This window comes from Myxocyprinus asiaticus, chromosome 32 (genome assembly GCF_019703515.2).
Source record: "Myxocyprinus asiaticus isolate MX2 ecotype Aquarium Trade chromosome 32, UBuf_Myxa_2, whole genome shotgun sequence".
In the NCBI taxonomy this organism is placed as follows: Eukaryota; Metazoa; Chordata; class Actinopteri; order Cypriniformes; family Catostomidae; genus Myxocyprinus; species Myxocyprinus asiaticus.
The window spans coordinates 27,573,243-27,589,749 of NC_059375.1; the positions used below are offsets into that span (position 1 = coordinate 27,573,243).

At 37.4% G+C, this 16,507-nt stretch overlaps 1 protein-coding gene across 1 annotated transcript in view; it reads left to right on the forward strand.

The window, feature by feature from the left end:
* The first annotated feature begins 3,532 nt into the window (after positions 1 to 3,532).
* Positions 3,533 to 16,507, forward strand: part of LOC127423094 (ETS translocation variant 4-like) — a 51,398-nt gene continuing 38,423 nt past the window's right edge. The window contains exons 1-4 of the mRNA XM_051667139.1: positions 3,533 to 3,717; positions 4,385 to 4,475; positions 4,792 to 4,839; positions 10,188 to 10,241. Coding sequence (XP_051523099.1) covers positions 3,661 to 3,717; positions 4,385 to 4,475; positions 4,792 to 4,839; positions 10,188 to 10,241 — 250 coding nt within the window. The 5' untranslated portion in view covers positions 3,533 to 3,660. The remainder of the gene's footprint in view (positions 3,718 to 4,384; positions 4,476 to 4,791; positions 4,840 to 10,187; positions 10,242 to 16,507) is intronic.

The window sequence follows — 16,507 nt, forward strand, 5'->3', positions numbered from 1 at the left end:
ATTGTTTTACTTTTTATATTTTCCTGAAGAGCCTAAAACAGGCTGTTGCAGGGGTAGATTTAAATAGGGGTGTAGATTTTGCTTTGGTGGTTGTGATGATGAGGACACGTTCCCCTGTCACCCCCTATTGCCCACATTAAATCAACGCCAGTGGCAAGTTCCATTGTGACAACTTGCCCCCATATAATGCGACAATATGCCCCACTTTTAAGGCAGTTTTCACAAAAGTTCAATGTGTGTTTAATGAACTGTATCTTTTTTCCTAGGCAAGAATGGTGAAAATGTTCAGTAGCTTTTTTGTATAGCCAAGACTTCATGGTATGTGGTTATACAGAAATTGGATTTCAAAAGTAAACCTACTCTGAGAAATATTTACTGGAGTAAAAAGTGTGAAAATTAGCCCTGGTCTCTCCTACTTGTTTTCAAACATTATAATTATTTTACTGTTTAAATTTAGCTGAAGTGCCATAAAATAGCCAATTTAATTGCAGGTTTCCATTGTGACAACACATGACGATAAATTGTGTTAAAAGAATAGCATCTTTTTTTTCCAGGGCAATAATGGTGGAAATGTTCAATAGTATTTTTTATTTTTATTTTCAAAGACTTTATGTGCCTATATGGAAATTGACTTTCAAACATAAACTTACCCTGAGAAATATTCTCTGGAGTAAAATGTGAGACAACTAGCCCTGGTCTGCCCAATAACTGTGCAGGCGCCTTGGTTTCTGCTGTACAGGATGTTATGCAGCCCAGCTCCAAATTTGGTAGCGTGGCACAAAAAGGATGTCAGATAAGTCAGCGGCCAGCATGTCTGTGTGGCTTATTTTTAGTAATAGTATTTAGTAGAGGATCGAAGAAAAAGTATGTCCGTCGCCTTTGCCCACATGCCCTGTTCCCAAGTTTCACACGGCACTGTTTGCACTGGGGATCTACTTCCAGTTGACATGGCCCAGCCCAGTGAGCTGCCCTTCCTCGCACCCTCAGTGCATTGTAAACATCCCAGGGTCAGCACCTTACCAAGCGCCTGCCTATGCACACACTTAACTTCCTGTTTACTCTAAATGCTACAAGCCCCAATGGACACCAATGGCCATATTATTGTCTGCGATGTGGAAAGTGGGATTGTGTCTCATATACAGTGTCTCCCTCATGCTTAAATGATGTCAAAGTCACGTCATGCATGATGGAGCAAACTGAACTGTTTATAATTCTTAACTGTTATGTTAAGAAGTGATTTTTAAAACAACGTTAAGCATGACAGTTGACACTGTAGATTAAATAAAGACAGTGGTAATGAAGTATCAATGATATCACCAATACTATATAAACACTTATGAGAAAGATAAATATTTGGCAGGAAAATCTGAGCATACGTTTCATGGCTTGAACACATGGCTCAGCCCTGGCAAGGGAGATAATGGAAATCCCAACAGGGGGTCAAAGTACAGAGTGACTATTCAATGTATGCTATGGCTTCAGTTATTGTTTAAATCATTTGAATGGTCTTTTAAAAACCTTATATATATAATATATAGAGAGTTATTTTTTATGTGATTCACATTTTTGGACAATAATTAACCTACTGTTCCTTAATAAACACAATAACAGCCCTGGTAAATATCCAGAGAATATCCAATATAAGCTATGGTTTCACTAAATGTTTTAATTGAGGTCTTTAAAAAAATAAGTTAATAATAATAATAATAATAAAGTTATTTTGGGAATTATTTTTATGGGTTTCAATTTTTTGGACACTATTGTTATTTAATAAACACTAACATCCCTGGCAAATGGGATAATGGAAATCCCAGCAGGCATATCTCTTTTTTATGTGAAAGCTCTAAATTAAGATTTAGAATATCCTCACAAAACAGTGTTTTGATTGAGATTACAAGACTAGGTTACAAGTCAACTTCAGGAAATCTCTTTTTAATGAAAGGCATGCATACGAGTAAACATCACCCTTACAAGGAATTATAGAAAAATGAAGGGCTTTGTTCTTCGATGGGGTGGAGTGTTTGTGTGTGTTGGGGAACAACCGTCTTCACCTTCTTATATTCCTCAGTCATCTCTCATAACACATGGATGACTGGCACTAACTGAAAACACACACAGCACAGCCCAAGTTCATAAAGCTGCCTAACAAACAGCAAGGAAAAGACAAAGGCAGCTGTGAATAATGTATCATTCATATGTTACCTTTTAGCCCATGATAATAAAGGGTGTGAGAAAACCTTTTTCAATATACCGAAACATTGACTTATGCGTATCAAAATGTGTTATTCAAAAACTTACACTAAAGTTAACACCAGCAGGGCCACATAATTTTTTTTTTATTATTATTTACTTAAAAAAAAAAAAAAAAAAAAACCAATACCACACAAAATATTTTTACAACTGTAAAACCATACTAAATTAAAATGGGTCCAACAGTCCAAATAGTATAATAATGTTTCAAAATCTTTGTGATTTTGTTTAGTTTCCTTTTTAGTTATAGGCTAGTTATGGCTTATACCAAGTTGGGCACACTGTGCTGTTCCAAAATGTCCGCGCAAAGCTCGTGAAATGGCCAAACATCTATGAGTCACAACTTCCAGTTGCTGCAGTTTTCTAGAGAAGGTATATTTGAATATGTTATTCTGATTTGCCTGTTTTTGCTCATTTCGCTGCCAATATACACTCATTTATACACCTCTGAGGTTGCAACCATTCACGGTTCGTGCAGTCGGTTTCGCTCTGGATGGACCACGTGATATTTTTGCAATCTGTATCTGTTGTTAATAGAGCAAACACTGAAAACACCCATATAACATTCTTGCTGGGGCAAGTTTTTATGAATGGCATTTTTTTGCTTCTTCGGCTTTCCCATTTTGTGAATGAAAAACAACTGGCAACCTAGTAAGGAGTCTCAAGCAGTGATTGGCTGGAAGACTGTAAGTTCCGCCTTCGGTTGTTAAGCCTTGAATTTGATTGGTTAGAAGGTGTAGCGAGGTTTCATTCATAAGTAGTAAAGTCATTCACAGAGACAAATGACAAGAAATTTGAGCTCTTGAAATCCACCAATCAAAATCCCTTGAACCGAGTAAACATCCGACAGCGAAGAGAAGCAACTTTAAGTCAGCAATAACATATTGGAAAAGTGCTTATATATATATATATATATATATATTTTTTTTTCTTCATTTACAAACGCCATGTGGCCACACATACACTCTAAATCACTCACATGTATATACTTTTAAATAATAAATTATAAAAGTTAACTCTTGCACTACATATACTACCACAAATCACTACTGTGATCTATAGCGAACGTTACATATTCCGCAGTTAATTTTAGGATTCTCAGTGTAAAATGCTTAACCCCCACAAAAACCTTTCCAAACTCTGCCGACAATAGCGTATTGCCTCAAATGTGGCAAAGGACAGGTCTCGCGCGGTCTAAACTGTGATTTAGGAGCGAGTCTGTGTTTATACGCACGCTGGTGTTTTCTTTTTTTTTTTTTTTTTGTGAATGGAGCTCATTACGTATGCAGCCTCCTCGCGCTCCATTCACAAACTACTGCTGCTGCTGCAGCCTCTGTCCGTCTTCCTTCCCCTCTCAATCTGCGTGGATCTCATTAAAACACAGCCTAAATGACCACAAACGGTTAAGGCATGAATTATAAGATGGATGGATATCTGGATCAGCAAGTGCCTTATACTTTAGCTAATGTGAGTATGGGTTTATTCACTTCAAAGCTTCGTTGGACTTCACGCGGGGATGTTTTGCTGTTGCTCTGTAGTCCTTGCATGTGATTTTGTTTTAATCCAGCGCTGCTGCGTTGAAAACTGTTCTGTTTGGTCTGAAACAGAGTAGAACTGTCGCAAATACTAAATATTTAATATATATATTTGTCTCCATGAATTGTATGTTGTGCTCAAAAGGTAAAACTACATCCTCTCAGAACAAAGATTTTCTCCATTTTGAATTGATGTTGTATGTGTACGTACTGTGTACCAGAGAGATGAAAAACTTCCATTTTCATTGAGGATGCTTGAATTGTCACTTTTTAAATTAATTTAAACTGTTTGGTTATGCAAAAGGCAATGCACAGAATTGAGTTCAGATGTTGATGCATCACCACAACTGCTCTGAAAAAACAGTTGCCGATCTCTTGACAGTATCTTTTTTTTTTTATAACCTTGTCATGGTCAGTTGTAACGAAGACCACTTTTGTACTATTTATTATTATTATTATTATTATTTTAGGTCTGTTTTAATTTTAGGTCCTTAATAGAGTGTGCTCAAATATTTGTCCTCATGTTTTTGAAGTTACAGTGCTCTTCACCGTGTATGTACTGTATTTTCCACTTACATAATCTACTCTCTGTTTTGTAGAGGTCGCAAGGAAATGGGCCCCTAAATAGACTTTTGATGGCGACGAAAAGGAAATACATGTACACCGAATTACCCCCTCAGGAATCTGAAGGTAAAGTAACAAGCAAGTTGGAAAAAAAAAAACTTGATTTGGTTTGATCTAGATTTTTGGCAAGAGAACTTACATTGGCTTTAACCTAAAAAAAAAAAAAAAGGCTTGGTTTGTTTAGAACAGAGACAACTATCTGTAAAAGGGCAGATTCTTGTCATTTTTATTTTATTTTATTTACTCTTTTTGTGATAGTTAAAACAAATTCCAGATCTAATTCTTCTGATAAATAATGAATTAGTATTGAAACAAATACATTAGGATTTGTAACTTGTATTTAAGAATATACCAGTGTGGTAATAAATTGTGTCTTTTTCAGATCTCTTTCAGGATTTAAGCCAACTTCAGGAGACATGGCTCACCGAAGGTATGTACCTATTCTAAGCATGTATTGTGCATCTATATTGCAATAAATATGTTCCTTTAGTGGCAGTGAGCAAGGAAATGTCACACGTGGACAAACTATAAAAAGCAATTCAGAACATAAGGATTCATAAAAATAAAAAAAAATAGAAAGCTGTTTTCAGTTTGGGATGGCTTCTTTGCTCAGCCAGGCAGAACAGCTGTTGTTAGAAATAATGTATTTCTTCAACTTTAGAATTTTGCAATAAACTGTACAATAATACAATACTGAAGGCCTATGTTTAAGACTGTGTATGCTGTAGCACAGTATTTGTGTCATCATATGGTACAGCAGTCATATAATGATAATGCTACTCACACTTATTTGACACAAAATCATTTAGTCATTAACTTGATTTATTATTAAAAGCATTAAATATTTAATAGCTTTTGGTGGTGGTGCTTTGATCTCTAGAAGGATGTTGCAAATGTGCTGTTTTCATAAAATTTACAAAAATGCCTTGATTACACAATGCTGGGCACATTTTATTTGGAATGTCCTGACAATGGCCCTTAAAGCCAGTACACCCAGGCAGTGCAAACAAACAGCATCAAAGCTGGACAGTCAGGAGGCAAATAGTTGAAATGAACCCTGCCAGAAACAGTTTATTGTGTACATGTCAGAGTGTGGAGAACACAAAGGCTGCTCTCAATGAGACCGGCTGGCTAGAACCCTGCTGTTTTGAATGAATTATTCATCTGTCCCGTGGCAAACGTCATATGTATTATAAGATATTAATTAAGAGGTGAAATGAATGCAATTTAAAAGTTTATATTAGTAAGAATGTAAATGTGTATTTTTATTGAATGCCTTATCAGTGTAATCACATGCAGTTAAGATGGAAAATGGAAAATACGAGAAATACAGTATTTTCTGATAATGCACCTTAAATTTGAGAAATGATTTGGGCATGTAGCCAGGACTAAAATGCAATTATATTCCTTCTTCATGGATTGATTCATTCATTTTTTTCCCCTCTTTCTTTGTGAAACCGAGGCATTAATAGAAAGATTTTTAGTTTAAATTTAAGTATGTTTACTCTTGTCTGGAACACCTCAAAGGCCATATTAAGTTGTTTATGTGCGGAGAGATTTTTAAAGGATCTTTAAATGCTTAGTCAAACCAGAATAGAGAATTGGCCTTTTTTTTTTTTTTTTTTTTTGTTTGCTCGGGATTCTAGTTTGCTTCCCTCATCCTCAGAACAGAACTATCTGCTGTTATTATGTAGCGTCAAACTGTGAACTTCACACATCAGTTAGGACACAGACGACAAGGCAATGACCATAAACCAGAAACAATCAGACCCATCTCAAAGCTTGACTACACAACAAGTCCACTCAAATTTAACAGGTGGAGTAGAAAAGGAGTAGCACTGACACTTAAGCTATGAAGTAGAGCAGCGAACAATTTTATTGCTCTCGCACATTTTGCTTGCTGTGAACTTTTTTCTTTTAGGAGAAACTGGCTTATTATTAGGTGATTATGCACCATATTGTTAAAACAGACAGTGCTGGAGGGATTTTGCACTTTAAAGGTATGAGATAAAATGGAAAAAGTAGTTAATAAAAAAAGCTTGTCCAGTCATGTCAGTAGTCTTTACTTTTTAAGATAGACCTCCTGGCTCTTCCTCAGAGAAAAAGGAAACATGTCTCCATGCTCGCACAGACAAACCTGGGTCATGTGCTGACTTGCATTTCAAAGCACTTGACAAGATGTTCCTGGAAGCTTACTGGCTTGAAACAAACACACACACATAGACACTCCCACAGATATACACAGACACATGGTCTGATGCTACCACGTATGCATTCACATATGTACATAGAGACTAACATGGAGAGAGAGATCGGGGTTGGTTTCAGTCAGCCCTGGTGACATTCAAAGTATCCTTAATGTCTTTTTTCCTGTCTCTCTAAAAATGACATGTGTTCCTTTTTAGAAATGTTGAGACAAGTCTGAATGATTTATTGTTTGATCTGGTGGGCCAAATATTGGGCTCAGCTCTGACTCATGAAAACAGTCCAATGATCCCCCTCGGGGCAGAAAAGAAGAAAATGTAAATGTCCCTAATATAATTACAGTATAGCAACAGGATAAGGGCAGCATCTATGCAATTAATATCATTTGTTAGAGCATGCACAAAGGGGCATCAGAACTGTTTCCGACACACAGGAAGTGGCAGATTAATGTTAAAGAGATGGATTTAAATCTCCAACATTTCTGGTGTCTGAGTTTATGGTCTGCTGGCTGGAACAAGGGAATAAGTCCAAGAAAAAAAAAATGCTGTTGTCACTGATCGTATGCGCCCACATGACAAAGAGCTATTGTATGTGGATTGCATGTGTATTGCAAGACAGAGCAGTACACAAAGGAGGAAGAACCCTGAATTTCTTTTCTTTTTGAGAGACTACTGTGCCTTTAGTTAAGCCATAATAATCAGTTTGTTCTATTTATTTATTTTAGAAAAAGGCCAAAACTTTACATGTAAATTACATGTCTTCTGCTGAACACAGATTTTTAGAAGAATATCTCAGCTCTGTAGGTCCTCACTATGCAAGTGAATGGGTACCAAAATTTTGAAGGTCCAAAAAGCACATAAAGGCAGCATAAAAGTAATCAATATGACTCCAGTGGTTCAATCCATATCTTCAGAAATGATGTAAGTGTGGGTGAGAAAAAGATCAATATTATATTCCTTTTTTACTATCAATCTCCACTTTACCTTTTACATTCTTCTTTTGTTTTTGGCAATTCGCATTCTTCGTGCATATCGCCATCTTATGGGAAAAAAGGAAAATTGAACTTTTTCTCACCCACACCTATCACATCACTTCTGAAGATATGGTTTGAAACACTGGAGTCTTATGGATTATTTTATTCTGCATTTATGTGATTTCTGTGGCTTAAAAATGTTGGTACTCATTTACTTGCATTGTATAAACCTACAGAGCTGAGTAATACTTCTAAAAATCTTTATGTTCAACAGAAGAAAGGAAGTCATACACATCTGGGATGTCATGAGGGTGGGTAAATGATGAGAGAATTTTCGTTTTCAGGTGAATTATCCTTTTAAGCCTTACAAAAAGGCTTTTTTAAATGTAAATTATTGACATTTTATTTTTTCAGCATATTCCAGAAAGTGGTCTTAAGAAATTCACATTGACATTGCACTAAAAAAGAGGAAGTGAATATGACCAATGCTGATGAAATTAGAAGCCTTTATCAGTTGCATCAGTATGGTTAGATTTTAACTGTTGTATTCAAGGACATTTCAGTGTGACCACCATTTGTATTTATTTCAAATTTATTAGAATGCTGTTTGAGATTGCAATTTGACAGCTTTATCAGCATCAGTTGCAGAGGACAGAACAGTGACTTGTGAATTCAGGCCTATTTGTCCAGCTGCATTGAGTGGTAATGCTCGGAATTATATTCCATTATTGAACCTGTCTGCAAACTTACAAATACACAAAAAGTAGAGTCAGCAAAACCGCAGATTTTTATTATTACCCTTTATGGGACATTATTGATTGTTACTGTACGTTATTATGCAATCAGTGTGTAGGACAGATCCATTGCTTGTCTTTGTCAGCTGATTTCACCCAGTGTGACCTCTCAAGCAAAACAGGCAGGAATCATTTGAAGCTCAATATAAACTCATACATTTCTCTCTCTCTCTCTCTCTCTCTCTCTCTCTCTCTCTCAACACCTAAAAAAATTAATGTATACTGGTATGCCAGATACACTAATCTTATGATTGTATGCATGCCAATAGTTCTACAGATCAAAGCTATCTGTTCCTTGGCAAAGATTTATCAGACTTTGGAAACACACTGCACTCTTTCTCTTCCCCTACTTTCCTTTATACTTATCTGCTTTATTCTTTCTTTTGCTCCCTCTCTTTCCCTAAATACTTATTGCATGACCTTAAAGCCACTCTTCTAAGACTTCAAAGCAGGTGATGAATTCCAGAACACTTCACCAAGCAGAGTTCATCGACATTGTCTGAGAATTTTTTTTTTTTCATGTGCGCACTGCACAGGAAGAAACATTTTAGTATGCTGCTAGATATACTCTCTTCTGATTCCCCTTTTATTCTGTCGAAACTTGCATACGATGGATAAGATAGATAACTGGCTACATCAGCTTGAAATTTGTTAAATCTATCAGCAGGATCAAGCTAGAGTGTTGGTGATGGGTAGGGGGTGAACAACGCTTCTTGTGTGTACATTCATCGCCCCTTTTTATGTTTTTTATTTATTTTTTAAAATCCCCTTTTTCTCCCAATTTGGAATGCCCAATTCAGACTACTTAGTAGGTCCTCATGGTGGCGTTTACTCACCTCAATTCGGGTGGCGGAGGACAAGTCTCAGTTGCCTCTGTTTCTGAAGCCACCAATCCACGCATTTTATCATGTGGCTCGTTGTGCATAACACCGCAGTGACTCCACGTGGAGACTCATGCTACTCTCCGCAATCCACACAGAACTTACCATGCACCCCATTGAGAGCGAGAACCACTAATTGCGACCATTAGGAGGTTACCCCATGTGACTCTACCCTCCCTTGCAACCGGGCCAATTAGATTGCTTAGGAGACCTGGTTGGAGACCCCTTTTTATGTTTAAATAAGACCTGTATATTATATTTTACCACACAACAGTTTACTTGTAAGTCCGTTAAATTAACTGGAGACAATTCCTCACTAAAAATGTGTGGGAGTACCAGATGATTATTATAATTACTATGAATATAGCTGTAGCTGGGTTTGCTAAAGAAACAAGGAGCACATTTTTATACAGTAGCCCATCTACAGTTCATCTGATGGAATTTAGCAGTAATTAAGATATCTGCACACACACTCACATACGCATACACAACACTCAGTGGTGATATTGATCTGCTGCCTGTGTAAAAGTGCTGGCACATGGAAAAGTGGAGGTGAAGGTCACGGGCTGTCTAGAGGCAGTAACTCAGGTTTCACAGAGATGATGAAGGGAGACACAAGCCAAGCTAATGGACAGCCCATCCCTTCATCAAATCCCAATGTCCATTTAGGCTATGCGTGCTCAAAAATAATGACTGTGTTTAAAGACATATTTGGAGTCTGATCTTTGAGTCACAGAGGGCAGAAAGTACGAGCCACAGGAAAACATAAATCTAAACTACCATAAAGTGTCTTTAAAAGCTTTCAACCAGTTCAAAAATGTTATTATTATTTGAGGTTAAATTGTTCTTTTGTTTTTTGTCTTTTTCTACCTGTGAATCTTTTTATAATGCTTATTTTGACTGACATTTTTTGTTGTCTTTGCAGCTCAAGTTCCTGACAGCGATGAGCAGTTTGTTCCTGACTTCCACTCAGAGAATTGTAAGTACAACATCCTTTTGATTTCTTGCATGAACATTATAGCTGAAGTGTGTGAATTATTATTATTATTATTATTATTTATCCCCTTTCCCAGCTTAATATGCAAAGACAACTTTAAGTAGACCATCTTTAGGTTGATACCCCTACAAAGTTTAAATACTGTAGCTCTGTAGCACTATCAAAACATTGCTGTTTATTTGAACATCCTGACCAGCCTGACACAGCAACATTGGCTCAACCAATGGCTTGAAATTTGGGAGGGACTATCAACTTTTTGACCAATGACAAACTGGGGGAGTGTTCAGGAAACCTGTTTGAAAACTGTTTGAGATTGTTTGTCCCAAAACTGATTGATTGACAAATTGCTGGATTCTGAGCTGTGGATATTTTTTTTTAGAAGAGGAGTCCTCCCCTCCGCTCTGCGTAATGAGCACTGTAAGAAACACTTGATACATGACCAACTATTCTTACACTGATGCATTTGGATGTTAATAGTAAAGAGCACCTTCCATTTGCATGTGGCTGAATTGCTCAATTGAGGAGCTGAGGAAACCAGTAAAAGATCATTCAGTAGTCAAGCACAAAGATTCCCTTTTGTGTCCATCAGAGGTGTAAATGGGAAAGCAAATTCCTGTACTGCAAAACACAGAGGCCGCCTTTTCAACTGGCTTCCTCATTTTGTTGTGTCTGATGTCAATGGCGTGCCAGGCTTTGTGGTGTGCACTCTGTAAACAGTTACCCTTGAACCTTTTGTCAGAGCCATTCACAAACATATTGGGTTGGGTCTTTACCTCATTGGCAAGTCTGTTGTGGCCTGTGGAGGAAACATTGGTAGCAATTTTTTTCAAGGGTTGTAGAGTTCAAGGTATGACTCAGAAAATTAGATCTCTCTCTCTCTCTCTCTCTTTTTTTTTATTTTATTTTTTATTTTTTAAAACAGTAATTGTAACATGAACTGGGCAGTGGCTTGCTTCAAGAATGAGAATAGTCTTCAGGACTCATAATCCTAAAACTTGTGTTTGCAAACACTGCTATAGAACCCCATTCTAGATGTGACACCCAGTGACAGATGCTCCCCATAACATATTGTTCTTGTCTGTTGTGCCACAATGAGGGGGAGGAAGTGGAGATGAACTCTGGGGCAGAAAAGGGTCATGCCTACTTAACCCCATCAGGACACAACCAATCACCATTGTTCTTTGGCATTGACAGCCCTTCCTAAAACTCACAGAGGAGATGGGAGTTCAAACTGACAGGCCTATCATATTAGTTAAGTGGAGCAAAGCTTTGACTGACAGCAACACCCGCTCTTTCATTTAGACGTAATGCAGTAATAACTCATGAATGCTCTCCATTTTGAAGTTTCTCATTGAGAAAAGGCTTGAGTTGACAAAGCCACTATAAACATAAACATATTCTCCCACAATTGTGGTCTCTATGGTGTGGGTCGACCTATGCCACCAACTTTATACCCCGAAAATGAATTTTCATGCTTTTTCCATGAAAAATGGTCAGTGCTGGTCTGGCATGTTGTTCACCAACAAAATGTAGTTGGTGAAGCTGGTTAACCAAAGTAGTCTTGCTGGTTAAGTTAGTTAAGAACTCTCTTTGGGACACCAGCATCTAAACCCCAAACATATGCTGGTGACCAGCTTGCTTGTCTATTCAGAAAGGTAGATTAAAAAACACAACCTCTTCCCAAGTGCTTTTAGTCTGCTTTAAACTAAGTGAGATTACATGACTTTCAGGTGAGTCAGATGTTTTGCTAAAGTGTGCCAGCACATTACATTTCATAACTGTCTCTTGGCCTTTTGTCTGTAAACACATCAGTGGCAAAACAAGATACATCGAGTCAAGCGTTCAGTTGTTTTGTCAGTCAAGTTGTTTCCCGTCTGGGCACGACAGAGAGTCTAAAACTCTGGGACAGAGCGGAATGCCAGATTAAAGAAGTGGGGGGAGGTGGACATGCTGTTGTGCAACACCTGCACATCTGGCAAATCTATCCCACCCATTTCTATTTTTCCACACTGAGAGTCTCCATTTGCTGTAACTGTGACCTCTGTTTGTCATGATCAGCAATGAAAGTGCAGCAGTTGGTTGGATGTTTCTCCCTAATGCACAAATTGTCATCCAAAACTCAGGCTAAAAATGTGAGCGGGGCCACTTTGACAAATTCTATATTTAGGGATCATCAATATGTTAAATACTCTACAAATAATCTTTGTAATCATTGTTTTTGTCTTGTTGTCCAATAAAAATATATAAACATCTAATTTACTTGAAGCACAAGTAAGACTTGTTTTTAAGGAATATAAATATATATTTTTCTTACACCACTGGCATTGTTTTTTCTTGTTTGATGCATAAACCTCACTAAATTGTGTGATTTATAATAAATATATATTTCTGAAAAAGCAACCAAATTGGCCCGGTTGCTAGGGAGGGTAGAGTCATATGGGGTAACCTCCTCGTGGTCGCGATTAGTGGTTCTCTCTCTTAATGGGGCACGTGGTAAAGTGTGCGTGGATTGCAGAGAGTAGCATGAGCCTCCACATGCTGTGAGTCTCCACAGTGTTATGCACAGCAAGCCACGTGATAAGATGCGCAGACTGACTATCTCAGAAGCGGAGGCAACTGAGACTTGTCCTGTGCCACCCGGATTGAGGTGAGTAACTGCACCACCACGAGGACCTAGTAAGTAGTGTGAATTGGGCATGCCAAATTGGGGAGAAAAGGGGATAAAAAAAATAAATAATAAAAAAAAAAAAAAAAGCTACATTGAGATTACAGGGAGGCACTTATACTGGAAGTGGGGCCAATTTTTGAAGGGTTTAAAGGCAGATATGTGAAGCTTATATTTTTATAAAAGCACTTATATTAATTCTTCCTTTATTTGAGCTGTAAAGTTGTTTAAATCATTGTTTTCCTTTTTTTGTGGGATTGCAGGCTTTATGGTGTTAAGTTTAAAATTTGATATAACTTTACACAGAAAAGGTTAGTAAGTGATTTTATCACACTAAAATCAATTTAACACGCATATTGTTTATGTCTTGTGGCTTACTTTTGAAACAGTGAGTATTTAATGTTTACGGATTGGCCCCGTTCACTTCCATTGCAAGTACCTTACTGTAACCCAGATTTTTTCAAAGAAAAGGAGGAACAAGTCTAAATTTATTTTTGTGGTAATCAATATTATACCACAAATGCTGTCGATTGAGCTTAATTGATATTGAACCCAGAATATTCCTTTAAAATGGAAAACATGACATCCTCTGGACTTCAGACTAGACATTGTTGTAGAAAAGACTTTTGGAAGCTGCAAGTGGAATAAATTGGAACAACAGATCACAAAACAAACACAGAACCAAAACAAAGAAAAGTGTTAATTTTGTCTTGTAGTTTTTTTATTAGTACATTTTATTTGCCAAATATTTTTTTTTTTTTTAACTTTTTTAACGTTTATTTTTTTGTTTAATTTAATGCAAGCTTGGTTTTCACTACTTATATTGTAAAGTAGGCCAATGTAATAACAAAAGTTGTAAATGATATGAAGCACACTGCATTTATAAAATGCATTTGTCTTGTATTTAATTGCACTCAATGGACAACATTTTTTCTTCCATTCATCAAAATGCCCAAGAGCAGGGTAGATTCCACCCTCATGGTTCCTTTTTCTGAATGAGGTTTTAACCCCACCCCCATCCTGTTTCTCCTCTAACTGTGCTGAAATGTGAAAATTTGGACTGCCTTTTCTCTCCCTTTCGCTCTGTCTCAATACTGAGTGTTCCAAGATGTGAATTAATCCAGCAAATGCAGTGTTGTGAGGGCCATTGTTTGGTTTTGTGCCTTGTAGTAATTATAAAGGAAGTTGTGGCTATAAATTCACTTCCAAAGATGAGCAGTCTACAAAAAAAAAAAAAAAAAAACAAGAGAGAAGAAAATAGAGAAAGATGCAATCTCTGAAGTACAAGCTGTGGAAAGGGTGTTCTGAATTTACAATCTCAAGCTTGTTTGTATTGCTTTGCCCTTCCGTTAGCTGTCTCGAAGTTTCTGATATATCGCTGGATCATTCTGTCATACTTGCTCCCCCAAACAAAATATGCAGCTCTACAGCTCTCAACTTTCCAAAATACAGCTGCTATGCAACAAAGTCTACAAAAACATCCTCTAGAGTGCCAAAAATGTACAGAGACCAGTCATTCTACCCCGTAGTGGGGGCCAGTCTTTCCTCTTTTACTAACTTTTTGCAGAGAAACGAGCCACACGCGTACACACACACTGACACACGCGCACATTTAAGCCCCACATTTTTTATGAATGGGCTGGTTGTGAGGGACTGGCTGAGGCAGCACATTAAGTGAAAACGGAATCTCCATTCATGATTTGGACTGCCTGGGAGCTGCGCTGTTGAACGCCACCCTTAAAGAGTTGTTTTTCTTTCTTTCTTTTTCTTTCTTTCTTTCTTTTTTTCTTTCTTTCTTTCGACTGTGGAGCTTAAGTAATTAAAAATGACTTTTGCTGGTGTAATCTAATGTAGTCTGTCAATATTTTTGACTGGAATAAAACTAGTTAATTTAGATGTTATCTTGTGAAGAAAATGTTTAGGTTACCTACCAATTTATTTATTTTTTTTAAATAAGAACGTTTATTAGAGGAACATTGCTCAAGACCGGGCAGTTTTGATGTTCCAAAATTATGTTTTCTTGCAAGCTGAATACATGCCAGACTGTAAGTGCCAGTAAAAAGTCTCCTGATTTTGGAAGCTTGTGTGCCAGAGTGGTGTGGGAACAAGTTAGAACATCCACTTTGCAGGCTGAGGTATGACCAGTGAGGCAGTATCTTTGCTCATTGAATGGACAGCAGTGTGTATTTTACTGCATCGGTGGGGCAGTGAGGGAGAACAGAGGCAACGGTGGAAACATTCTTGACCTACCCAGGAAATTGTCTGTTCTCCCATCTCTCAAAGGGGAGCTCTTTTCCCCCTTTCTTTCTCCTGCTGATAGTAAAGAAACACTGGGATGAGGACTAATGATAACACAGCATGTTTGTTACATAACATTATACACATCCATAGGTATCAGAGACTTGGAGGCTGAATCCAGTACAGAACAGTCTCCAGTAAATTCTAGAGACTTTTTCTAAAAAAAAAAAAACATCCAGTGAGCGGCAGTTCTGCAGACAGAAACGCCTTGTTGATGAGAGAGGTCAACGGAGAATGGTTTGAGCTGACTGAAAGGCTATGGTAACTCAGATAACCACTCTGTACAACTGTAGTGAGCAGAACAGCATCTCAGAATGCACAACATGTCGAACCTTGAGGCAGATGGGCTACAACAGCAGAAGACCACATCGGGCACTTTATTAGGACCATAGTGTTATCTAATAAAGTGCTCAGTGAGTGTAAATATTTCTAATTATGCTGTACTCTAAAATCAGTTTGGCTAGATATTGCACTTGTGTAGAGTAAAACATGTTTGCAAGCCATAGTGATGTCCAGTCTGTGAATGAATCATTCTTTTGAGTCAGGTTTTTTAAATGAATTGGCCTAACTGGTTTGCAAATCATTCTGAATGATTCATTAGCAAACTGGTATGAATGAAAATGATTATTAAAAAACCTTATCCAGCAGTCACAAACAACTGGAAAATGTAATGGAAAAGTCACAAAAATTAATTGGTCAAAAAGGATTGGAACCCCCCTTTTTTTTGTCTTATCCAGCCAGTGCATGTCATTGCTCAGTCTAAATAACTTATTCCAGTTCATTGGTTCAGCATTATTACAGAGCAGATCTGCTGAAACGCGATGGGCCAGGTCTCGTATTGAAAAAGCAATGACAGATCCATTGATCCAGGGTGAGCCCAGAAGTAGATCAAGCACCTAAAGAAAAAGGTTGAGTGTTTCTCTATCTCACCCTGTATAATTAAGATATCAGCCCAGATGGGACACAAGACAGCTCTCGGAAGAAAGGTTTTTCTCACAGGCTTGACAGAAATCCAATGGACAGGTGTTATCTTCCTTCGGAGATAGACACTCTACACATCTCTGTTCTGCATGTCTATCTCTACAGTAGGGTTCATTATACAATTTCTGCAATGAGCAGAAAATCAATATATGCATTAAATATTAAAAGGGGATTGCTATATATCGAGGGTCGACAAATGTGAGGCTGAGATTTGATTACTCTTTCACATAAAACACTGTTATATTGCATTGGGTGATATCACTCTATAATATCTAATTATATTATGTTCATCCACTTTTACAAA